The sequence below is a fragment of the Chiloscyllium plagiosum genome, chromosome 23, assembly GCF_004010195.1.
Source record: "Chiloscyllium plagiosum isolate BGI_BamShark_2017 chromosome 23, ASM401019v2, whole genome shotgun sequence".
Lineage (NCBI taxonomy): Eukaryota > Metazoa > Chordata > Chondrichthyes > Orectolobiformes > Hemiscylliidae > Chiloscyllium > Chiloscyllium plagiosum.
In genome coordinates this window covers 39594059-39620034 of record NC_057732.1, presented here as the reverse complement: position 1 = coordinate 39620034, position 25976 = coordinate 39594059, and the positions used below count along the sequence as shown (strand labels likewise).

Genomic DNA, 25976 nt, shown 5'->3' with positions numbered 1-25976 from the left:
CTGTAGCATTTCCAACATTGAGAATGACAAATTAAAGTAGTTTGGAACAGAGGTCATGAAAAGATGCTATATTAAAAAATGCAATCCTATTTTCTTCACGCATTCTTCACCAACTTAAATTGACTCAGAATATACAATGCAGTTATTAAAATTTCCCAAATCTAGATTACCACAACTTAAACGTTTCCTGTAGCTACATTTCATCCCATTGGGGCTTTAATAAACTCCAATCAGAGTTAAAATAGCTTGCGCATGTCATGCACAGATCATTACAAAGCCAGCAGCTATATGAACATGGCTGATATGAGAGCAGATCAGAGTCTCTGAACCTTGTGATGAGTAACTCACTTCCTTGCTCTGCAAAGCTTGACCAAAAAAAAAAGTGACAAGTCAGAGAGTAATGGAACATTCCCCACTTGCCTGGATTAGTGCAGCTCCAAACATCACAAGCAGCTTGACGTATCCAGGATAAAGCAGCCTGTTTGATTGGCATCACATCCACTCCCTTCAGTCACAGCAATGTGTATAATCCAAGATTCACTGCAGAAATTCACCCATGACCCCAAGACATCATCTCCGAAACCTACGACCAGTACTAGCTAGAAGGACAAGGGCAGCAGATACCTGGAACACTACTACCTGCAAAATTTACCCTCTAAGCTATTCACCATGCGGACTTGGAAATATATTGCTTTTTTTTTCATAATAACTGGATCAAACTCCTGGAATTCCCTGAGTAATGGTATTGCTGATGTACTTCCAGCACAGAATGCAGCAGCTCACCACCACCTTCTCAAGGCCAACTGGGGAAGGGTAAGAATTGCTTGCCCAGCTAGTGATGCCCACATTCCAATATGGAAAAAATAAAATACGGAATGCTGTATTTCAACACAGTCTGCACCCAGGAGCAATATTTAGTGACACTGACTGGTCAGGATCATTTCTGCAAATCTGGTCTCCCTCCTATCAGGAGGATGCTGTGAAACTTGAAAGGGTTCAGAAAAAGACAAGGATGTTGCCAGGGTTGGAAGGTTTGAGCTAAAGGGAGAGGCTGAATAGGCTGGGGCCGTTTTCCCTGGAGTGTCAGAGGTTGAGGGGTGACCTTATACAGGTTTATAAAGATCATGAGGGGCATGGATAGAGTGAGGGAGTCCAGAACTAGAGAGCATAGGTTTCAAGTGCAAGGGGAAAGATTTGAAAGGGACCTAAAAAGGGCAATTCTTTTATGCACAGGGTGGTGCATGTATGGAAGTGAGCTGCCAGAGGAAGTGGCGGTGGTTGGTAAAATTACAATATTTATTACAATATTATGGCAACCTAGGCAGCTCAGCTGAGGCACCATCTAACTAGCACAGTTAATGGATCAAAAATCAGAAACAAGAGATCCTGGCTTTTACTGTACCTTAAATCATAACCAGAACAACTGGGCCAGGGATTGCACTTGGATTCTTGATGGTTGTTTCAGAGAACATTCCTGCGACACACTCACTAACCCCACAGCCCTGTGGCCAACCACTTCAATTCCCCCTCCCAGTCTGCCAAGAACAAGCCAGTCTTAGCTCTCCTCCATCAAATCAAAACCATCCAATGCCTCATCTTCCACCTTGGCACCCTTTAACCACACAGTTTCAACAGACTTCATTAGCTTCCAAGTCTCCCCTCCCCCCACCTCATCCCAGATCCAACCCTCCAACTCAGCACTGCCCTCTTGTCCTGTCCATCTTCCCTGCCACCTACCACTCATCCCCCTTCTCCATCACATTCCTGATGAAGGTCTTATGCCCAAAATGTCAACTCTCCTGCTTCTCGCAGGCTGCCTGACCTGCTGTTTTTCTAGTGCCACCCTTTGACTCTTCTTGATGGTTTATATGGTTCAGCTCATTTGCTGAATGTTAACAAGTTTCAAGTGAAGCTTTGATTAAAAAAAGTTGGTCCATACCCCACTGAAATGACAGTCACTGCACTCAAAGGGACCAGATCCATTCTGTGTTGAGTTGGTGCAACCTTGACATATTAGACTTCCATAGGCTTTGGAAAAGAGTGTTGGTGCAAACACACCTACAAGAAAAAAAAAAGAAACAAAGCAGATCTGCAAACTTGAAAATCTATTGGGTGAGACTGAACAGCAGCACAGATTGGTTAGAGATTTGGGAGATTTGGAGAAGTAGGTGCTCTTTTACTTCCTCTAACTTTCCTACCCTGTGGAGATCAGTTCTTACTCCTCTACAGGGGAAGCTAGCTAAATTGGAGAGAGTATCCAGTTAGCAGCTAGAGTTTATTCTATTCGAAATTTAAAGTTGGTGGCAAACCTAAAGAGTTATTTCCGATTTTTATTGAGTATTAATTGAAACACGCCAAGATGACAGAGAAGGTGATTAGTCACAGCTGGAACATACAGGGGTTTCTGGATGCCAGTGTGATCCTGAACAAACATTTATGCATGTACTGGCAGCTCAGAAACAACTAGGGCACTGTGCTGCAGAAGTTGGAGGGAGTAGGAAGGGGGAAAGTTATTTGCATGTTTTATACCAGGAAGCCATCACATCCTCTAGTATAGGATCTTCTGGTTTGATCAGTGTTGAAAGACAGGAGCATATGGCGACAGCTTAGGCAGGGAAAGAAACCTAAAGGGCAGGAGAGCAGAGCCTTAAAAGTTGTCCAACAGGTTTGGACAGCTTTCAGCCTGCTCAGATTAAAAGAGGTTGCAGGGCAACCTAATCAGAGTGTGAAACAAGTGAATGTAGTGGTAGTAGGGGTCACTACAGCAGGATGGATTGACATTTCATTGCAAAGAACAAAAATCCAAATGGACATATTGGCTCTGACAGATGTACTGTACTTGGTAGATAAAGAACTTGCAATATGAGGAGGATAGCCAGTAATTGTGGCCCATATTTATACCAACAACATAGGCAGGGTAAAGGAGGTTCTGCATAATCAGTACGCGAAGCTGAGCATTAAATTAAGCAGAAGTTCAGATTATTACATGAACCACATGCAAATAGGTTAGAGAAATGAATGCACAGTTGAAAGACTGGTGAAGTAGAAGTGGGTTTTGGTTCATGGGGTACTGGCATTAGTAATAGGGAAGTGGGGACTTTAGTCTTGGCATGGGGGTGTACAGCATCTGATGCTGCAGTGTTCTAATAAGCCATTAAGGAAGAAGTCGTCAAGGAATTTTAAACCAAAACAAACAAAAAAGGCAGGGGACCAAATAAGGGGAAAAATGTGGTCAAAACAACAGTTACAGACAAGGCAAGAGAACGGTATTAACATGGGAAATGACTGTGACAGGAAGGGCGAGAGGGAATACTAAATTAACAGAAATAGATGAGGTGATGATAAAATTCACTCAAAAGGAAGGCAAACTAGAAAGATCTGAATCCAAAATCATATAGCACAAGTTGAAATAAGACTGATCTATATCCATTACGTAGATATGGCTAGAGAATGACAGATTGGGCCCTGAATGTTGAAAAGGGGTCATTTCGGAAATGCATTGCTGAACAGAAATAGTGAGGCTGTTGCAGGGTTTATATCGTGAAATATAAACATAGAACATTTGGCATTGGTCCCTCATCACCTACCTCCCACTGATATGAACAACAATGCTGAACTAACACCAGCTGACCGGCTATTGAACCTCTGTTCCTGATGCTTGCATCCTCCAATCACCATGGATATACCCTAGTTGACAAAACAGTTCATTAATTTCTGATTTTGATAAACTGGGCCACAAAAATATGGATTGACAAAACTGTCATTTCTAGACTTTATTTTTAAACTGGGCAGGTGCATAAAATTCCCCACTGTTTGAAGAATTATTCAGTCCACATTCCAAATATCTACTTCAAGTACAGTGTTGACATACTTCTTTAAAGTCTCAAGGCTCCACAATCAAGTCTCACTATGGTCTTGAGCACAACCAAAAAGAACAAACTGAAACTCCAGTGCAGTAGAGAGGAAGTGTTTTGCACTTACAAATGCATTTGGAGGGACACAGCAGGGAGATATTCTGGCCCACTCTTAGGGAGTTGCCAAAATGACAACTTACCGGGATAAAGAGGACACATCCTAACAAGGTTCCAGTCAGAGCACTTTTCACAACTTCTTCATAGCATTTGTTTCCTTTATGGCTGCCTTTGATCAGAGCAGTTATGTAGAAGGTTAACTCAGTGATTGAACCAAATGTAGCATTTACCACTGCACCAACTGCAAAGTTACTCTGAGCTGAAATACTAAAAACAGAAGATTTTTAAAATTGGTACACGCTAGAAAATTTTCAATAGAAAGATGACCAAAACCTTTCGGCCTACTTAAGGCAGAGCTGGTTACTGTACATAAAATTACAAAAAAACTTAAATGATTCAGCATTTGTTTGCATTATAGAGATCTGTGAGGTACAACAGTGATGACATGACATAGCTAGGAAAGTTATGAACAAAACTGTAGAATCCACTGTTACACAGCTAATAATAAGACATTTAGAAAATTATAATCCAGAGTCAACATGGCTTTATGAAAAAAAAAGTGTTACTTTATGACAAATTATAGCTCCTTGAAGATACAAGCAGAGAAAGAATAGATTTAGTGCAATCAGATTTCCAAAGGAAAACAAGTGAAATTAAATATCACACAAAAGGTTATTTCACAAAAGCTCATGGTATCGGAGTGGATAGTCAATTCTCTCTCGCCACACTAATGAAACCAGAAACAAAACCAGGATAAAACTGGTCATTAAAATTACAATTTGCCAAATGAGGAATATCATAGATCAGTGCTCAACTCAAATACTTAATATACATTAACTTATGAAATGAATGTTCTGCAGCCAAATTTCACATGAAGGTAAATAAGAAAACAAATTGTAAGAACAGTCTAAGGGGATAGTTAGGTATGTTAAATGAATGAACAAAAACAAAAAAAAGGGCTAATTGGCTATAGTGTAGGATGGTAGAATCTCTCAGTGGCTGATCACGTATTAAGTTATCTTAACTCACCAGCTCCTAAATTCACTAATTCAGGTTCATTCATAATCCTTTACTAACCTATTATTTATTACAATATGGTTTTATTCATTCATAAAACTGCAGTTGTGTAGTATATTTTATTACAAGATAGATCAAATTAAAACAATTCTTCCTAATTAAAACCACCCTTTCAACCATTACTGCTTTTTCACACCTTCAATTCTTATCAGCCATTACTACAAGCAGTATTTAGGCCTATTTACCTCGGAATAGGTATAGCATACAGAACATCCTCACATCTCCACACAAAAAAAAAAATTATATTAAAATCGATCCTTACCAACGGTCTTGGACCTGAATAGATTACAGAACACTAAACATTTTCCCCAATTAGTACGTATTTGTTAAATAACTTAACTGGACTGCTGTCCCTTATAAGAAACTGTTAAGACAGTGCTTATATGAAATTGCATGAACGAATTGAAACTCACTAAATGATAAGCAAATCTCAAATCAGCTGCAATAATCTGTTTAATATCCTTTATTCTTTTAAGTACAGGTACAATTTCTAACTTAGTAAATTAGAGTAAAGAATACATGACTTGTATGCTCTAACTTAAGACAAAGAGGACTAACACCTCTCTACAAGCAGACCAGACAGCTACTCCCTTCAGGAGAAGCAGCAACACTTAGCATATTTTAACCCATCTCCCAGGGCAGAAACCCCTCAAACCTTTGTGTACTATAGATAAAACAATGTAACACCATAGTAATGGAATTTTAATATACAAGAACTGCGTATAAGAAGGGACTGTTGTAAGAACCGTATTTCAGGATTCTATTGCCACGTCGAACCTGGGCTACTTGAGGGAGCTGAATTAAAAGAGGCTATCATTTGGCCACAAACCCATACTACTTTGGTAGGGAGAATAGAAAAGAGCAACAAAACTTAAACAGAGACTGTAGAATGCAACATTACAGATGTACAAGGATACTCTTATCAATGAGTCAAAGTCAGCACACCAAATAATTAGAAAGGCAAATGGAATGCAAACCTTTTTGGAAAGGAGATTGTTCTAAGCAAGGAGGTCTTACTACAACTGTACTGAGGGATTGGCGAGACTGCCAAGATTACAGCACACTTTTAGCCTCCTTTTAAAAAAGGTTATACTTGCATGGAGGTAGTTCAGAGAAGGCTTTAGTTTCCCGCCCCCTAAGACAGTCAGCAAATGGAGGAAAAGTTACGTTTAGACGTTCAGAACAGGACTCAATCCTATTGGATAAGATTGGAGGGATTTGATAGGGTAGTTGCTGACAGGATATTTCTTCTCGTGGAGATCTGAAACCAAGGAGGTGATTTTGTTGATAAAGGAGTGCTCCATTTAAGAGGCAGACGAGGAAGGATTTCTTGAGCACTGTTAATCTTTGAAGTTCTTTTCCTCAGCAAAACAGCAAAGTCTGAAATCTAACTAGAGTCAAGGCAGAGTTAGACTTCTGATTGACAAAAGAGAGTAAAGGGATACATGAGGCAGGCAGGAAGAGAGCGAGCTAAGGGCACAATCATATCAGCCAAGATTGAAATAGTGGAACAGGCACAAAAATCTAGACTAGTTTGCATTCACGGTATTATGGAAATGTCACCGATAGTGCTTTTGTGAAAAGTCTATCGGATAGAATTCTATCAGATTGTGATCTACTCTGCTCTTTAAGTTATGAAACAAAATGCTAGAACAGATGCAGAAGACAGATTTACAAGAATGACACCAGAACAGCAACATGAGATCCATCAGAAAAAGGCTGAACCATCTGGGCTCTTGTACTTGAGAAAGGAAAAAAAAGTGAAAAAAAAGGATGAACATGAAGGCAGGAGCGGTGAACCAACATAGGCTCAGCAGAACCCAACAGGATGGACATTTAGAGCAAATAACCAGTTTCTGTGTTGTAAATTCTATGTAACCTCCAGTACTTCCAACAGGTCTCACTGCATAAATGAGCAGATATTTACTCAATACATAGCAAAATAAGTGGAATAAAAAAAGTCAACATTATTTCAATGCAAGGGGCCTAACAGGGAAGGCAGATAACTCAATGCATGGTTAGCAACATGGGACTGGGATATCATAGCAATTACAGAAACATGGCTCAGGGATGGGCAGGACTGGCAGCTTAAATGTTCCAGGATACAGCAAAGATAGAAAGGGAGGCAAAAGAGGAGGGGGAGTGGCATTGTTGATAAGGGATAGCATTATAGCTGTGCTGAAGGAGGATATTCCTGGAAATACATCCAGGGAAGTTATTTGGGTGGAACTGAGAAATAAGAAAGGGATAATCAGCTTATTGGGATTGTATTTAGATCCCCTAATAGTAGAAGGGAAATTGAGAAACAAACTTGCAAGGAGATCTCAGCTATCTGTAAGAATAATAGGGTAGTTATGGTAGGGGATTTTAACTTTCCAAACAGCAACTGGGACTGCCATAGTGTTAAAGGTTTAGATGGAGAGGAATTTCTTACGTGCATGCAAGACAATTTTCTGATTTAGTATGTGAATGTACCTACGAGAGAAGGTGCAAAACTTGATCTACTCTACGGAAATAAGACAGGGCAGGTGACGGAGGTGTCAGTGGGGGAGCACTTTGGGGCCAGCGACCATAATTCTATTCGTGTTAAAATCGTGATGGAAAAGGATAGACCAGATCTAAAAGCTGAAGTTCAAATTGGAGAAAGGCCAATTTTGATGGTATTAAGCAAGAACTTTTGAAAGCTGATTGGAGGCAGATGGTCGCAGGTAAAGGGATGGCTCGAAAATGAGAAACCTTCAGAAATGAGATAACAAGAATCCAGAGAAAGTATATTCCTGCCAGGGTGAAAGGGAAGGTGGTAGGTATAGGGAATGCTGGATGACTAAAGAAATTGAGCGTTTGGTTAAGAAAAAGGAAGCATATGTCAGGTAGAGACATGATAGATCAAGTGAATCCTTAGAGTATAAAGGAAGTAGGAGTATACTTAAGAGGGAAATCAGGAGGGCAAAAAGGGGACATGAGATAGCTTTGGCAAATAGAATTAAGGAGAATCCAAAGGGGTTTTAGAAATATATTAAGGACAAAAAGGGTAACTAGGGAGAGAATAGGGCCCCTCAAAGATGAGCAATGCAGCCTTTGTGTGGAGCCACAGAAAATGGGGGAGATACTAAGGGAATATTTTGCATCAGTATTGATTGTGGAAAAGGATATGGAAGATATAGACTGTAGGGAAATAGATGGTGACATCTTGCAAAATGTCGAGACTACAGAGGAAGTGCTGGATGTCTTGAAATGGGTAAAGGTGGATAAATCCCCAGGACCTGATCAGATGTATCCTAGAACTCTGTAGGAAGCTCAAGTGATTGCTGGGCCTCTTGCTGAGATATTTGTATCATCGATAGTCACAGGTGAGGTGCCAGAAGACTGGAGTTTGGCAAATGTGATGCCACTGTTTAAGGGCAGTAGGGGATCCAAGATGGCGGCGACTCAGCAAGTCTGAGTCTATAGTGCACCTCCCAAGACCTAGGCCACCACACTCACCAAATCAATTAAAAATAGTTTTTACTTAATGTAATTAGTGGTTTAGTACTAAATTTATACAGTTCAGTCTCCTGTAAAAATGACTAGGGGGAAAGGAGCCCGCAGTTCTCAGCAGGAGAGCCCCTGCCCCCACCCTCCCCAGCTGCAGCAGAGGCATCCGCAGTCACCCCTGGGGACTTACCTACGGTGGCAAGCCGCGCAGAAATAATCTCCAAACTCGATGCGAAGATCAATGCTTTCATTGAAGAGTCCCGAAGTCGGTGGAATTCATTCTTGGCCGCGCTACAAAAGCACGGCCGAGACATCGAAGAACTTGAATGCTGAGTCGGAGGGGCGGAGCTAAAGGCCACGACCTCCGAGGCCATTGCAGAATCAGCCGTGGATCAGGTCCGGACTCTCGAGCAGCAAGTCCGGACCTTAGAGAATCACACCGACAACCTCGAGAATCGAGGTCGTCGAAAAAATATTCGTTTACTGGACCTTCCCGAACGGGAAGGCGGCGGCCAGCTTACAAGGTTCCTTGAACAGTGGCTTCCGCAGTTATTGAACCTGGAGGCTGGATCAAGCCAGGTAAGGGTAGAATGGGCCTACCGGGTCACAATACGCGGGCCCGACTCGAACCAGCACTCCCGCCCGGTCCTGTTCCGGCTGCAGTGCTAAGGTGAGGCAGATGCTCTTGGAAGCCTCCAGAAATCTTGGGAAAGATCCCAAAGTCATGACTTATAAAGGATCTAAGATTGTTTTTTCAGGACTTTTCCCCAGCTTTGGTCCGAAAGAGGAAGGCGTTTGATGAAGCAAAGAAGTGTTTAAGGGATTTAAACATTCAAAAATCCTTGCGCTACCCAGCTATACTACGCTTTAACCATGAAGGGTCACTGGAGAAAGCCAAGGAACTTTTGGACTCAGACAAATTATGAGTTAATTGATGTTGTTTTGCCCTACTCCCACCCCAGTTTACACCCCCCCCCTTTTTTTTTCCTTTCATTATCTTACTGCTTAATATTATCTCCTGGGGGGTGGGAAGGAGGGTTTATTTATTCATCCTTTACTTAGCGATTTCCTTCCCCCCCCTTTATTTAGGACAGGGGGTCTAGTTAATGTAGATGATGGGGGGGGGGGGGGGGGAAATTTGCTGAGACTAATTTTATAGTCATATGTTCATATATGGTGTTAACATTACCAAATATATCCAGGTATTGGTGTGGGGAGATAGGGTATCACTGTTAGTTCTAGTTCAGTAGTATACTTAAATTTTCCTTATCCTATCGTGGGGTGCCTGGGTCAAGGGTGGGGCACTGGTTGGGAGAGGTTATGATGGGTTTTTTGGAAAGGAAGTGATGCCCCCTGGGAATAAGGGGGGGGGAAGAGGAGATCTCCATTTAAATACATTTTATACTTTTTTTTACTATTTAGAAATAGATTTTTTTATTATATTGATCTGAATGTACTAAAGAGCTTTTATTTTTGAGAATTTTATATGCTCTAAGCTCGGGACGTTTTGGATAAATACGGGTTTTGTGGTGATCTGATGTTAACACATTCGAGCATGTATATCACTGCTCAATTTATGCGTTATCCGCTGGATTTTTTTTCTCTCACTTGAATAATGTAAGAATTTTAATGATACTCTGGTTAGTTGGTAATTTACATGAGTAGTTAGTTGAGTTTTGTCTTTTTTTTCTCTTGGTATTTGTTTCCTTGTTTGATAGATTTTGGTTATCATTTATTTAATATTTAGCTGTATATCAATGTTTATACTTGGGTTTTTTTTTTAAGTTTTCTTTTGTAAACTTGTTAAAACATGTTAAAATTTTCAATAAAAATATCTAAAAAAAAAGGGCAGTAAAGACAAGCCAGGGAACTATAGACTGGTGAGCCTGACCTCAGTGGTGGGCAAGTTGTTGGAGGGAATCCGGAGGGACAGGATGTACATTTATTTGGAAAGACAAGGACTGATTAGGGATAGTCAACAAGGCTATCATGTCTCACAAACTTGATTGAGTTTTTTGAAGTAACAAAGAAGATCAATGAGGGCAGAGCAGTAGATGTGATCTATATGGACTTCAGTAAGGCGTTCGACAAGGTTCCCCATGGGAGATTGATTAGCAAGGTTAGATCTCATTGAATACAGGGAGAACTAGCCATTTGGACACAGAACTGGCTCAAAGGTAGAAGACAGAGGGTGGTGGTGGTGGTGGAGGGTTGTTTTTCACACTGGAGGCCTGTGACCTGATCGATGCTGGGTCCTCTACTTTTTGTCATTTATGCAAATGATTTGGAGGAGAGCATAAGAGGTACAGTTAGTAAGTTTGCAGATGACACCAAAATTGGAAGTGTAGCAGACAGCAAAGAGGGTTACCTCAGATTACAACAGTATCTGGACCAGATAGGCCAATGGACTGAGAAGTGGCAGATGGAGTTTAATTCAGATAAATGAGAGGTGCTGCATTTTGGGAAAGCAAATCTTAGCAGGACTTATACACTTAATGGTAAGGTCCTAGGGAGTGTTGCTGAACAAAGAGACCTTGAAGTGCAGGTTCATAGCTCCTTGAAAGTGGAGTCTCCTACCTTCAAGCCAACTTTGTATCCAAGTGGCTAGCTTTCCCTGTATTCCATGTGATCTAACCTTGCTAACCTGTCTACTATGTGGAACCTTGTTGAACGCCTTGTTGAAATCCATATAGACGAGACCTAAGGGGCAACTTTTTCACACAGAGGGTGGTATGTGTATGGAATGAGCTGTCAGAGGATGTGGTGGAGGCTGGTACAATTACAACATTTAAGAGGCATTTGAATGGGTATTTGAATAGGAAGGGTTTGGAGGGATATGGGCCGGGTGCTGGCAGGTGGGACTAGATTGGGTTGGGATATCTGGTCGGCATGGACGGATTGGACCGAAGGGTCTGTTTCCATGCTGTACATGTCTGACGCTAAGAGACCTGCTTGCTATAAAATGAACAGATGGAGAACTGGCCAAAACAAATAAATAGCCTGAGCAAACAAAGCAAGCAGCAGGGAAACTAATCAAGAGGGGAAAAATGACGGATATTTGTTCCAAACAGTTCCATTAGCACAGATTTTAGGGATGTTGACACTACCCTAGAGATGCCGTTGTTAGGAACAGGTGTGGGAATCTGCAGTTTACAACTGATCATAATTATAAAAACCAGAGAGAGAGTGGTGAAAACAAATTCAATAGCAGCTTTAAAAGTGGATTGGATAAATACTTGAAAATTGCAATCATGCAAGAAATAATCGGGTGGGGGAGGAAAGAGGGAAGAGGGAGTGGGTCTTCAGAAAGGACTTGCCACAGGCTTAAAATGTCAAGGAATCTCTTATCTGCACTATTCTAAGATTTTATGTTACAGGAGGCAAAGACTTGGGGTGCACATGTACGGATGAAAACATCACTACTACTTCCACAGCGTTACAGGTGATGATTTCATTTAATACAATTTACTTATGGAAAGCTATTTTTGTTGTGCTGAAAATCCAAAGTGCTCATCTAGATGGACCTTGATCCTGAAGTTAGAACATAGAAAAGTACAGAACAGGCCCTTTGGCCCACAATGTTGTGCTGAGATTTAATCCCAATGTAAAATATAATAACTTAACCTACGCACCCCTCAACTCACTGCTATCCATGTCCAGCAGTTGCTCAAATGTCTCCAGTGACTCTGCTTCCACCACCACAGCTGGCAACACATTCCATGCATTCACAACTCTGCGTAAAGAATCTCCTTTAAACCGAATTCTTGTACCAGTCCATCCTGCCCTGGGGAAAGTCTCTGGCTATTGACTATCTATTCCCCTCATTATTTTGTACACCTCGATCAGGTCTCCTCTCTTCCTCCTTCTCTCCAGGGAAGAAAGTCCAAGCTTATTCAACCTTTCATCATAAGGCAAGCCCTCCAGTCCAGGCAGCATCCTGGTAAACCTTCTTTGCACCCTCTCCAAAGCCTCTGTATATTTCCTATAGTAGGGTGACCAGAACTGGACACAATATTTCAAGTATGACCTCACCAGGGACTTGTAGAGCTGCAGCAAAACCTCGCAGCTCTTAAACTCGATCCCCCTGTTAATGAAAGCCAAAACACCATATGCATTCTCAACAACCCTATCCACTTGGGTGGCAACTTTGAGGGATCTATGTACTTGCACACCCAGATCCCTCTATACCTCCACACTGCCAAGAATCCTGTCTTTTAATCCTTTATTCAGCATTTGAGTTTGACCTTCCCAAATGCATCACTTGGCATTTATCCAGGTTGAACTCCATCTGCCATTTCTCAGCCCAGCTCTGCATCCTGTCTATGTCACACTGCAGCCTGCAATAGCCCTCTTTACTATCAACGACACCTCCAACCTTTGTGTCATCTGCAAATTTACTAACTTACCCCTCAACCTCCTCATCCAACTCATTTATAAAAATGACAAAGAACAGAGCCCTGCGGGACCCCACTCAACACTGACCTCCAGGCGGAATACTTTCCCATCTACAACCACTCTCTGCTTCTGTCAGCCAGCCAATTCTGAATCTATCTCCCTGTATCCCATACTTTATGACTTTATGAATGAGACTATCCTGGGGAACCCTATCAAATGCCTTGCTGAAGTCCATATACAACACACCTACTGCTCGACCGTCGACCTGTCTTGACACCTCCTCAAAAGAACTCAATAAGATTATCTGAAAGGCATGACCTGCCCCTCACAAAGCCATGCTGACTGCCTTTAATCACATTATGCTTTGCCAAATAGTCATAAATTCTATCCCTCCGAATTCTTTCTACAACTTTGCTGACCACAGACGGAAGACTGACTGGTCTGTAAGTGCCAGGGATTTCCCTATTACCCTTCTTGAAAAGAGGAACATTTGCCTCCTTCCAATCCTCCAGTATGACTTCTGAGGAGAGTGAGGAGGCAAATATCCTCGCCAACGGCTTAGCAACCTCCTTTCTCGCTTACCAGAGCAGCCTAGGATAAATCTGGTCTGGCCCTGGAGACTTATCTTAATGTTTTCCAAAGTACCTAGCACATCATCAATCTTGATCCAGTCAAGACTGTATCCCAGCTCCTCTAAGTTTTCATTTACAACAAGTTCCCTTTCCTTGGTGAAAAGGAAGCAAAAAGCTCATTTCGGGCTTCCCCTACCTGCTCAGACTCCACACACAAGTTCCCTCCGCTATCCCTGATCGGCCCTACCTTCTCCCTGATCATTCTCTTATTCCTCATGCAAGAGTAAAATGCCTTTGGGTTCTCCCTAATCCTTCTTGCCAAGCCTTTTTCGTGCCCCCTCCTGGCTCGCAGTTCAATTCTGAGCTCCTTTCTAGCTAGCCTGTAATCCTCTGAAGCTGTGCTAGATCCTTGCTTCCTCCACCTTACGCAAGCTGTCTTCTTCCTTTTGACGAGAAGTTCCTCTGTTCTCGTCATCCAAGGTTCCTTAATCTCACCCCTTCTTACCTGTCTCAGAGGAACAAATTTGTGCATCACTTGCAACAACTGCTCCTTAAATAGTCTCCACATGTCTGCTGTGCCCTCTGTGGAACAATTGCTCCCAGTCTGTACTTCCCAACTCCTGTCTGATAACATCAGAATTTCCTTTTCCCCAATTAAATATCTTCCCTCAATAACTGCTCCTTTCACTCTCCAAGGCTATGCTAAATGTGAGGCAGTTGTGATCACTTTCTCCAAAGTGCTCTCCCACCACAAGATCTGGCACCTGTCCTGGCTGGTTGCCGAGCACCAAATCCAAAATGGCCTCTCCCCTAGTCGGTCTGTCTACATACTGAGTAAGGAAACCCTCCTGAACACACCTGACAAAAACTGCTCCATCCAAACCATCTGCACTCAAGAGGTTCCAGTCGATGTGGTTGAAATCGCCCATAACCACCCAGCTACTTCTGCATTTTTCCAGAATCTGCCCGCCTATGAGATCTTCAAACTCTCTACTGCTATTAGGTGGTCTGTAGAAACCCCCCAGTGTGGTGGCTGTTCCCTTGCTGTTCAAACTTCCACCCATACTGACTCAGTAGATGAACCTTCAACAACCTTAGTTTCTGTAGCTGTGATACACTCTGATTAGGAATGCTACACCCCCTCTTTTTCCACCCTTCCTGTTCTTTCTAAACGTTTAAACCCTGGAACGTCAAGCAACCATCCCTGCCCCTGTGAAACCCATGTCTCTGTTATGGCCACAACATAGTAGCCCCAAACTTTTTAAAAGAAACAAGTCCCATATGAAAATAAAGGCTTAACTTGCTAACTTCCCCCCCCCCAAGAAAATTTTTGCGCTGTTAGAGAATTCATGGAATTGAGGAATGGGAGAGGAGAAAGAAAAACTACTTGGAAGCCTATATTTTAGGGCATCAATACATGGAACAAAAATGAATTCAGTCCCAACTTTGTGATCCACAATGCAAGTGCTACTTAACACAAGCCAGCAAGCTTTGCAGATAGATTTAAAGTTCAGATCAAGAGGAAACCACTTACAACACATGACAGAACAGAAACAAACCAGGAGACATATCTTTAAACCAGATCACCAAAAAACAAAAGGGCTTCCTCCCTCCCCCCCCCCTTTTTAAAAGTGAGCTGCAAGCAAAATTCCAGAATTAAAAAAAGCCACTTTACATTCTCTGGAACATGTATAAATTGTATCTGTATTTATTCTTTGGGGTTGAGGAAAAGGTAAGGTTTTGCTTTTGACTCAATAAAGATTGAAAACTATTGTTAAAAAAAGGAAGTAGCAACAGTAGAGCACATTCTCGAGGGGAAAAGCAGCTTATTGGTAACACTCCGTAAGAAACAATATTGAAACTATCTCTGAAGGATGAGGAGTGCACAAACGCACATTAAAAATAAAAAAGTGTTCTCATCTCCATGTTCATGCAGAATTCCATCAATTATTCCATTCACACCTCCTACATTCTTCCAAATGAACCTCAAAAGCTCAAGTAACAGCACTTCATCCTTCAATTAGACACTTAACAAATCTTCAACATAACAGTGCAACAATTTTTTTTTTAAACCAAAACCCATTAGCTGGTGAGGATTGTTGCCATTTACAACTATTTCCAAATACAAAAATGAAGTAATGCTCACAACATTGGGTTTAAGACAAAAGCAAAATAAAGACCAAGTTAGAGAGGTTTATTCAGAGGCAGTAATGGAACTAGGGGAAATAAGTTGAGAAATATTTCAAAACAGAAATATAACAATGAACATACAAATGATGATCAGAGGCCAGGAGAAATATATTGCTTTTCAAAATAAACATGAAAACTAGAAATAATTACAAAACATAATAAACATGGTCCAAAGCAAACGGAACAAAAAAAATAAAGAATTTCTCTTTGCCTTCTGAATTTTAAGAAAGCAATATTAGAAAATCCTAAAACCACACTGACTGCTTGATAACAAAAGGGAAATTGTGTGTTCGACAAACTTAGTCCTTCAAAAATCTGAAGTGTGGAACAAAAAGGATTTCCAAAAAGACATTTCATTAAAAGAAAAAAGGTGCCCCAAAAAGAAACTGCTCAAAAGCTTGTGCTCTGGGGGTCATTAGCATGCACAGAGGATTAGCCAACAAAACAGGAAACTTGGATAAGTGAGTCACTTTCAGGTTAGCAAACTGTAACGAGAAGGGTGCCAAAGGTTTCAGTAATGGAGCTTCAGCCATTTATAAAATCTAAATTTGGATTAGATATCAAGTATATTGTAGCTAACTTTATTTGATGACAAACAAAAAGGTGGGTAAGCATGTTAGAGGATAGAGTCTACAAAGTGACAGACAAATCGAAAACAAATCTAGCAAATGGGAAGGAGAAAGTGTGATCTTGTCCAATTTGACAAGAAAAACAGAAAATAACGACATATTTAAATTTTTTAAAAAGGGGTTGTAGAATGTTACAGTGCTGAGGTGTTGAGAAATTCAATTATATTTTCTGCATTGGCTGTCATGCTGTAGGAGAAAGTGAGGACTGCAGATGCTGGAGATCAGAGCTGAAAATGCGTTGCTGGAAAAGCAGCATCCAACAGGAGAATCGATGTTTTGGGCATAAGCCCTTCTTCAGGAATGAGGAAAGTGTCCAGCAGGTTAGGATAAAAGGTAGGGAGGAGGGACTTGGGGGAGGGGCATTGGAAATGTGATAGGTGGAAGGAGGTTAAGGTGAGGGTGATAGGCCGGAGTGGGGGTGGGGGTGGAGAGGTCAGGAAGAAGATTGCAGGTTAGGAAGGTGGTGCTGAGTTCAAGGGATTTGACTGAGACAAGGTAGGAGGGGAAATGAGGAAACTGGAGAAATCTGGAGTTCATCCCTTGTGGTTGGAGGGTTCCTAGGCGGAAGATGAGTCGATCTTCCTCCAACTGTCGTGTTGCTATGGTCCGGCGATGGAGGAGGCCAAGGACCAGCATGTCCTTGGTGGAGTGGGAGGGGGAGTTGAAGTGTTGAGCCACGGGGTGGTTGGGTTGGTTGGTCTGGGTGTCCCAGAGGTGTTCTCTGGAACGTTCCGCAAGTAGGCGGCCTGTCTCCCCAATAGAGGAGGCCACATCGGGTGCAGCGGATGCAATAAATGGTGTGTGTGGAGGTGCAGGTGAATTTGTGGCGGATATGGAAGTATCCCTTGGGGCCTTGGAGGGAAGAAAGGGGGGGGGAGGTGTGAGCGCAAGTTTTGCATTTCTTGCGGTTGCAGGGGAAGGTGCCGGGAGTGGAGGTTGGGTTGGTGGGGGGGGTGTGGACCTGACGAGGGAGTCACGGAGGGAGTGGTCTTATCGGAACGCTGATAGGGTAGAGGAGGGAAATATATCCCTGGTGGTGGGGTCTGTTTGGAGGTGGCGGAAATGATGGAGGTTGGTGGGGTGGTAGGTGAGGACCAGTGGGGTTCTGTCCTGGTGGCGGTTGGAGCCATGTGACCTTTACCTCTGCTGCAAGTGCTGGTAAACTGACACCCAAAGCAGATAAGAATGGTGCAGCTGAAAAAAAAGTGCAGATTTACAGAGCTCTAAAGAAACAGCAAGCAATGTTTAAACAAAAGCAGTCTGCAATATTGAAACACTGGGAGAGTCAAAATGGCTGAATGTTTTGATTTTCATAGCAGGGCATGGAACAATGTAACTGGAATTTATCCTATCCCTGACCCCACTCCACATAAAAACTATAAACTAACAAACAGAACAGTTTTGGAACCCTCAACAGGGTTCCAATGGGCATATTAAAGTTTTTTTTTGGAGGCTGGTGGGATGTGGTGAAAGAGAGGAGGGAGGAGGAGAGAAAAAAAAAAGAGAAAAGACATGCAGAAATATTGATTAATATGTAAACACACTTCACTGAATCCTGCAAGTTTAGACAAAATAGGCCAATCTCTGAGCTCTTTCCTAAGATGTCCTAAGAGATCCTGCCATGACTGTATATCTGAGAGGGGAGGAGACATGCTCTCAAGAAAGCCATGTATCCTAGGCCCAACCATCTTTAGCTGCTTCAAATGACCTTTCCTCCATCACAATGCCAGGTCAGAATTAAACATGTGCAGTTATGTGAGCATGCCCATCACCATTCCCACTCCTCAGATACCAAAGCATTCATCATCCACAAACACTAAGACCTGGACATCATCCAGGATAAGCGGCAAGTCATGTATATGCCATACAACGTGTCAAAGGCTAGAATTTCTACGAGAAGTAACACCACTTATCTCTCTCGTGCCTGCGCACTTTCTACAAGGCTCAAATCAATAGTATGATAGAACACTCCCTGCTTGCCTTAGTAAGTTCAGCTCCAATACAAAAGGCTTGACAACACCCAGGACAAAGCAGTATGTTTGATTAGCATACTGTCTACCTTCAACACAGATGGTAAACAGCATTGTCCCTAACATACACTGCAGAAATTCACCAAAATAGCAGAAATATTAAAATTACTTCAATCTCAACTTCCCAACATGGCAGGCATGATATCAGATGATACAGACATTTAAGATTGGACAGGATTAAGAGTATTAAATAGAAGAAATGTCTGGTAAACAGCTAGGGTGATTTCTGTATTTTACAAGTGATGGAACATGTTAAATTAGATTATAGGTTGCTGGACAATGTTAAAATGGTGGAAAAAGATTATGGAATCCCAAAACAGATCCTAAAAATGCAAAAACTGAAAATAAAAAAAGTTACCACAGATTTCCAAAAGAGCAAGTTATGCTCAACAATGCTATTGAAAGTTAGGAAAGAAAGGTAGACAAGCCTAATAGTAATAAGGGTTTTCATAAGGCCTATGACCGATTACTACTTTGACTCAGGACCAAAAGATTGTTAAAACATGGAGACTTAGGAAACAAAATAGCAAATGGACAGCAAGTTAACAACAAAACTGACTGTAGGGATTAACAAAACCATTCACAATCCAAATAATTATTGAAAACTGGTGCTGGAATCAGAGTTATTCACTATTACATTAAAAAAAGCTGAACTTAAATACTTTAATAATTTGCAAAGACTGCCATATTGCTTAGTGGAGCTTACAATCAATAAAAGGAAGACTGTTCAAGATAAACAAGTTAATTAATTCCAGAGCAACCTAGGAAGCCCTTCAAATCCATTCCATCATTCAGTAAGGTCATGGCTGAAGTGTTTGTATTCCAAACTTCATATTCCTGTCAACCATAATCAATAATCTATTCACCTTAGCCTTAAAAATACTTACAACCCCACCTTTCAGCACCTATTGAGGTAGTGTATCAGAAATAAAGCTCTCAAAAAAGAAAAAAATTCTCGTTGAGGAAAGGACAAATCAAAATTCTAGACTCACCCACAAGAGTAAACATCCTTTCCACATCCATACTCAAGACCATCCAAGATCTTATACTTCAATCAAATCACTCAATTCTTCCAAACTCTAGTAAAGATAGCACAGAAGGTCTAATCTTTCCTCAAGGAAATGGCATCAGCAGATTCCCAAGTGGCCCAAGTTGTAACCACCAGCCACAGAGGGCATCACAGTAAAGCATAAACTGATCCTTACCGTATTCACATCCTTTTCAGCAGGGATAACTGATCAGAGTGGATGTTGCCAGTGAAGAGTGCCTGGGAATCCACTACAAACTCCGTTAGCAAATGTGCTGATCAAAAAACCCAATTCTTAGTCAGATGTCCAATTGTGCCAGCTGTGTAGGCAACTAAAGTTTCAAATATGCCTGCCAGTTACATTGGATTGCACAATCCATGATGGGTCTTTGAAGTTCTCAAAAACATCGAAAATGAAACTTATTCACAAGGTGTTGATGGGGCAATTAGTATGATGCATTTAACAAGTTAGACAAAGTGGTCTATGAGCAAAAACAAAATGCACTGATTTGGTTCGATAATTTGGGTGAAAAAAGACTCCTGTGGATAAAATCAGTTAAGAACAGTGGATAAAACCAAAATGACCCATTTCTATGCTAGAAGTGTTTTAGATGAAAAACAAAGTACCACTTACCTGGCAATTGCCATCCCAATGTAATGAGACAAAGGAACAATGGCTATGACAGAAAGTGCAAATTTCACATGAGAGCTGGCATAGCGATTCTCTGTATCGCCATAACCCAACACCAGAGCAACTACTACTAGAGGTAGCAGATCTGAAGAATCAGTTAAAGAAATAATTGGAACAGGAAACCTAAGTCAGCAAGTAGGCATAGAAGGATACTGCACTGACCAAATGCTCCTTCTCTTCTTACCCACATCTTGCCTCCCACCAGTCACCAGATCCAAGACTCTAACACATTAGAAGTATTGCAACATTGAAAATGTTGTTCAATCTTCATCCTGTAGGTTCTTTTTTTTTGGGGGGGGGGGCAGGGGGAACAGCTTCTCACTGTTTCCATTTGCTTGGAACTAATACATTAGAGATATGGTTAAATTGGACTTATTGTGGCTTTTCATTAGTCATTAGGCACATGACTATTGAGTTCACAAGGCATGCATTTGGATTTTAGCCAGTTCTGTGCATTTCTCAATAAAATGATTAAACACTGCAATCATTGTGATTGAATTGCTTGAATGAATGGTCTAGATGTTTATTTGGCAAATATATTTGAAGTATATTGTGTACACAGTCAAGCAAATGGCTCAACTGTGGTAACAACTTCACTCACGGCAAGTCAGCAACTTCCATTCAATTTCCACTGATATGGAGACTCAACTCCAGGCATCTGTAGATTAGTGTTAAGTAGAAAGGCAGTGGTTTCGTGTACAGCATTGCTAATTGCATGTTAAAAATCAGTGAGATTTTCCTCGAGAAAGAGACATTTACACTTCTCTTACCCCTTTAAAACTGGGTCACAAAGCCACTTCAAAACATCTGAGATGAGAAATAGTCCAAAATCTTTGGGGAACGAGAAAACAAAGTTAAAAGCCTTGAACAGGATTAATTCAAAGGGAAATTGGAAGTGTCAATAACTAACCAAAAAACCTTACTGTTACAATAGACAATGACTACTCTGCCTGCTGCTATTTTTAGTTATGACTGCCTGCACTGAACCAAAGGATACTCACAGCAAATACATTAATGCCAACCACAGTATATTTGTAATAGTAGAAATTCATAGCATGGTAACAACAGAGGACCACTTCTCCATCCAGTGGAACTTCAGTCTGCAGCAAGGAGAGACACAAACAGCAAAATTAGTTTGCATAAATTCTTACATAGAGATGTTACGATTTTATGAAAAGCATGCTCTGTTTCTTGGGCAAAAAGTAGTGCTCCCTGGCAGTCTGCTTTAAAGTGTATAATTTTAAAGAACTATACCCAATTCTTAAGAAAGTTAAGAGAAGAGTTGGAGTTTTATCAATTTCAGACAGACAGTCACTACTTAAAATCCAAGACTTTTAGCCTGTTGCATATCATTACTGCTATAGTACAGGTATGGAAAGGGGATACATATACAATCTCCTGCATAATTAACAATTGGTACAACCACTGGGTGGATTTATACAAAAACAAGAGTCTCATCAAGTAGTCACGTAGCACTAGAATCTCAACAGCTTAAAAAAAACAAAGTCAGGATCAGTGGAAAACCTGGCTCAAGTTCACAAATAAAAGTACAAAACTAGCTCTTTGACATTTGCAAATCCTGTCTCATACCAGGCAGCTTTATAATACCCTGAACAATAATAGCACAATGTTATCTCAAATCAAAATCACCCTATTACAAAACTGGCAGATGGCTATTCTAGGAATGGTAGTAAAGGCACTTATCCCAAAAATCTGTAGTTAAACAGGATCATGAATAATCCATGACTTAAATTATATATACCTGTACCCACCTTTTCCCTATATCCCTTAATACAACTGTTTAAGTGACTTCAACTCCAGCTTTAAAACTAAATTAAACTAGCAAAAGAAAGTTCCAAATCTACACAATCCTTTGAACACAATTTTTTAAAAATCCAACTTTCACTTTTAGACTCTAGTTTTACACTCCCTCATTAGAAGCAATAGTTTCTCTGCATCTATCCAGTCCGTTTCTCTCAAGTTTCAAACTTCAATCAAGTCACCCTTTAGCTTTTTAAAATGACAAAATAATCTTCATTGGTGTACCTTCTCCTCATAATTAACCCTTTGAGTAGTTACAAAGCTTTTTTTTGACACAGCATTCCCAAGACTAGTATATCCTTCTAGTATGTGGTGCCCAGAACTGTTCACAATACTCCAGGTATTGTTTAACTATTACTTTGTATAGCCAAGAGACTACTTTAACCCCAATTATATCCTAACCATCTTCTCCATAAACAGAATATGTGCATAGATTTGAATGGTTCTCACTATACAAACAGATGAACAGGAGGAGTCATATTCACTGCCAAAAATAGTACATGGAATGAACTAGTAATTAGAATGCTCAACATGAGGGAAGTTCTCCACACTAGGCCCCAAAAAACCCTTTAGTATGGCAAAAAGGAAGAATGCATCCAACAGTCTGTCTCTTCCAACTTAGTTTGAATTTCACATGCAACTCAACAGGACAAACCTCACATTGCTAGAAATATTCTTTACCCTCTTGGGCTGTCTGATCTGCAGCTGTTCCGGAGGGATCAGTAGAATAACAGCAATAGCTCTGCCATTTAGCTTGGCTACTGGAATGGTGATAACCAGGATCCAGGCAATGAAGGAAGCCAGACCATGGACAAGCACAAGAGGCAGATACCCCAGAAGAAACCATACATAGGTGCTAGGACGATGCTGGAAAGAAGATTGAAACAGGTTAATTCTCAAAAGACGACAACATTTTATCTGAAACAAGTAGTAGGATGTTGTAAACATTTAGCAGTCTCCCTGAAATTAACATTTCAGGTCACGGACCTTTTGTCAAACGGACAAAATTTTTGGTTTAGTGTTTAAAACTTCAGATATTCAGTATCCACAGTATTTTGTGCTGATGCTTGATTCACCAACTTCTCTTCTAGGAATGCCTACCTTGAAGAATTCTACTCAAAGCTCAATGTTTCAATTTAAATAATCCAATTTACTTCTCAAAGCCAATTTCAGAATTATCTCCCAATTTGAACAAAACATTTCGATATGAAAAAAAAAGAGCAAAGTTCTAAATTTTGTTCATACTTTAAAGCAACAGGAGATGAAAATGAATAGAGAGTAATGAGATTAGCTACTCCCCTACAATACCATTATGTTTCAATTACTGACCAAGGCCACCTGTATAAATTTTACTTTGGGCAAATGTCTGAAGCATTATGACTCAGCAAAGAGAAGAAGTCTTCAGAGTCATCAGAACGCATTCTGCCAACCTAACACTTCATTTTATCATGCAGTACCACAGGAAACACCATTTTGAAGTGAGAAATTACAGTAACACATCCAGAGACCTGAACACAGCTTGGTGTGTGACATCAGCTGAGCTGGGTTTCAAACAACACATTAAGGATGCAGATGGAATGACAGTAGCTGTTAACAAAGCCAGGGACACAAGAATATCAAGCAACACGAAATGCTCATTTAGGAGAAAGCAGCAAGTAACCTGCCTGTAACAAAGCAGGCATGATCATGGAATATTCAGGCAGAGAATGTTATACCAGTGATATGAAATCACTGCAGTTGCTAAAATGTAGAATTTATAGGATTTCTTAACCTCATGATGCAACTGACTGCCCTTTAGTTGGTTATCACTTTCCAAAAGTGAACAGGTTGAAACGAACCTCTTTGGAAAGTCAAGCGAACACAAGTCCACCTTTCCTTCATTTTCTGTTGGGAATATTGAACCACTTGAAGTATCAGATCAATATCCAATCTTAACAGCCCACTTTTAGGATTTAAATATCTTATGGAAGTTGACTTTCCTCTTTATTTCAATTCTGCAGTACAAAGTCCATGTCATTGATTAGTCTCACCACTGAAGTTTAATATTCACTGGTCTTTATCTGGATCTCCCTGGATTATTCCCCAGGGAGAGTAATAAAGTAAAAACATTGACCAAGTTATCTATTGTACTGAAAAGCTAAATTTAAACAGCTAACATACCCAGTACTTAACTTCAGCAGAGGTAGTGTGTAACGAGGCATCCCCAATCCTTTCAGCAACATCGAGAAGGCTGGTTGTCTCCACCGCAGTTGCATCAGGAATATCTTCACCATAAAATCGAACACTGCTTTTCCTAGGATATAAGTATGGCTGGAAAGATCCAGTGGAATCATTTAGGTTCTGCATTAGATACACAAACGAACAATTCAAAGCAGAGTACTCCTGATGGTATCACAACCTTCAATCATTGTTTGCTAGTATCTACTGTGCATGATTCATGCCACAAGTAGTCACTATTTGAAAGATTATGGAAACTATCTAAGAATTTAAGAGCTACAGGTGGAAAAGAACAAGTTAAAGGCTGAATATTCATCGGCCCAAAGCTCTGGAACAATCCCAACCTGCAAGGGAAACATAATGGCCAATAATTTTCCATTGTTCAGGAAATCTTGACAGCATTTTGAAAAAGTAGCTTTTAATGCAATATCGGGTTTCAACTCAGACTCTGGACTTCTCATACCCTGGCTCTATAAAGTTTAGAAATCTTTCACGTAGATAGTCAACAAAAGTAGATGTGACTACCATCAGTTCACCCTCTCCATCACATGCAAGTCTTACAACAATGTTACAATTTTGCAGAGAGTGTTAATTTGTACTTTGACCGGTGTGGTGAAATTTTATCTTGTCTGCAGACCTCCATTGAACTGCAGTACAAAGTCCATGTCATTGATTAGTCTCACCACTGAAGTTTAATATTCGCTGGTCTTTATCTGGATCTCCCTGGGCCAATTCAATAGTTTTCCCCATTGCATTAAACTGCAATAAATATACAATTTTTGAAAAATGTATTGAAATGAAAAGTCAAAAAATGAATATTTAGCTCACAAACTAGTATATTTTGTATGGATACATCCAATTTGCAAAATGCATATTTTTACCTTCAAATTCCAATCTCATTTAGCTTTGAAATCTAAATAGAGAATCCTTAGTCATGTGCTTCAACGTTCCAAGATTTTACTAGAAGGATTCCTTAACTAGGCTTGTAAGATCTGGATCAGTTTATTCAATTTAAGAAAAAGGATGCCCATCAGGATCAAGAGGTTAGACCTGCAGTCCAGCAGTCTAAAAGAGGTGGTAATTAATTGAGAGGTGTGGTTCCTTACATCTGTTATGCATTATTAATTGAACTCTTCTGCACTTTTATTTCTGCAGAATTAGGAATGTTGTCATTGTTAAATTTTATACAACACAAATATATTTTATTTTACCAGAGTGACAGAGCAGACCATGGTTAATTCAGAGCTTCAATAAAGGGCATGTTAATTTTACATTAGTGAAGTTCAGCAAGAGTAGATTATCAAACAAACAGTCATTGGGAACAAAAATAGAACAATTGGTAGCCTATTAATTGCACTACAATTGGTGTTGAGGATATTCTAATTCCAGCAACAAGTCATTGGACTCTAGGTTAAAGTATAAAAACAAAACCAAATCACTTGTTCCACTGGGGGAAAAAGGAAAATCACAACTGGGTTCAGTCATTTCTTTTAGGAAAGAGACAGATGTTATCTACAAATTGCTATAGCAGCATTAGGCTAGTTCAGAACTGCCATTCAACCATTCTTCAGGTTTCAATGAGTCTGTGAGCTGAGTGTATGTCAGGCAGAAGTCTACTGGTATCTAGTTTGGCTCTCTTCTAGATTTTAGAATGTGCAATGTAAATTTTTTTTTTTTTTAAAAAGTCTTTGACCTCTAGTCATTACAAATGAGGTTTACAGCTGAACTACATGCCTTTCAGAACCAACCCACTACATTCTGGTGAAAAATGGACCTTCTCGAAATGTGCAAGATTGGTTTTAGAATGTAGTAGCCCATTTGAAGTCTGGTGAATACCTGCTTGCAACGTACAATGTGTTTACACCAGTCATAGCGTAACACC

At 40.5% G+C, this 25976-nt stretch overlaps 1 protein-coding gene and 1 long non-coding RNA gene across 5 annotated transcripts in view; one reads left to right on the top strand and one right to left on the bottom strand.

Moving 5' to 3' along the window:
* The window catches only part of cax1 (cation/H+ exchanger protein 1), a 63157-nt gene that overhangs the window by 16446 nt on the left and 20735 nt on the right, over positions 1-25976 (bottom strand). For 3 of the 4 annotated variants that reach the window (XM_043713995.1, XM_043713998.1, XM_043713997.1), the window contains 7 exons: positions 24038-24187; positions 22538-22744; positions 21054-21156; positions 20000-20141; positions 4055-4238; positions 3588-3687; positions 1940-2058 (listed from right to left, as the gene is read on the bottom strand). In XM_043713995.1, coding sequence (XP_043569930.1) covers positions 1940-2058; positions 3588-3687; positions 4055-4238; positions 20000-20141; positions 21054-21156; positions 22538-22744; positions 24038-24187 — 1005 coding nt within the window. The remainder of the gene's footprint in view (positions 1-1939; positions 2059-3587; positions 3688-4054; positions 4239-19999; positions 20142-21053; positions 21157-22537; positions 22745-24037; positions 24188-25976) is intronic. The other variant, XM_043713996.1, reaches the window with a different exon arrangement.
* LOC122561813 lies at positions 6125-25862 on the top strand. The gene is made up of 3 exons (XR_006315111.1): positions 6125-6134; positions 14093-14095; positions 25780-25862. It is a non-coding gene; the product is annotated as an uncharacterized LOC122561813 (long non-coding RNA).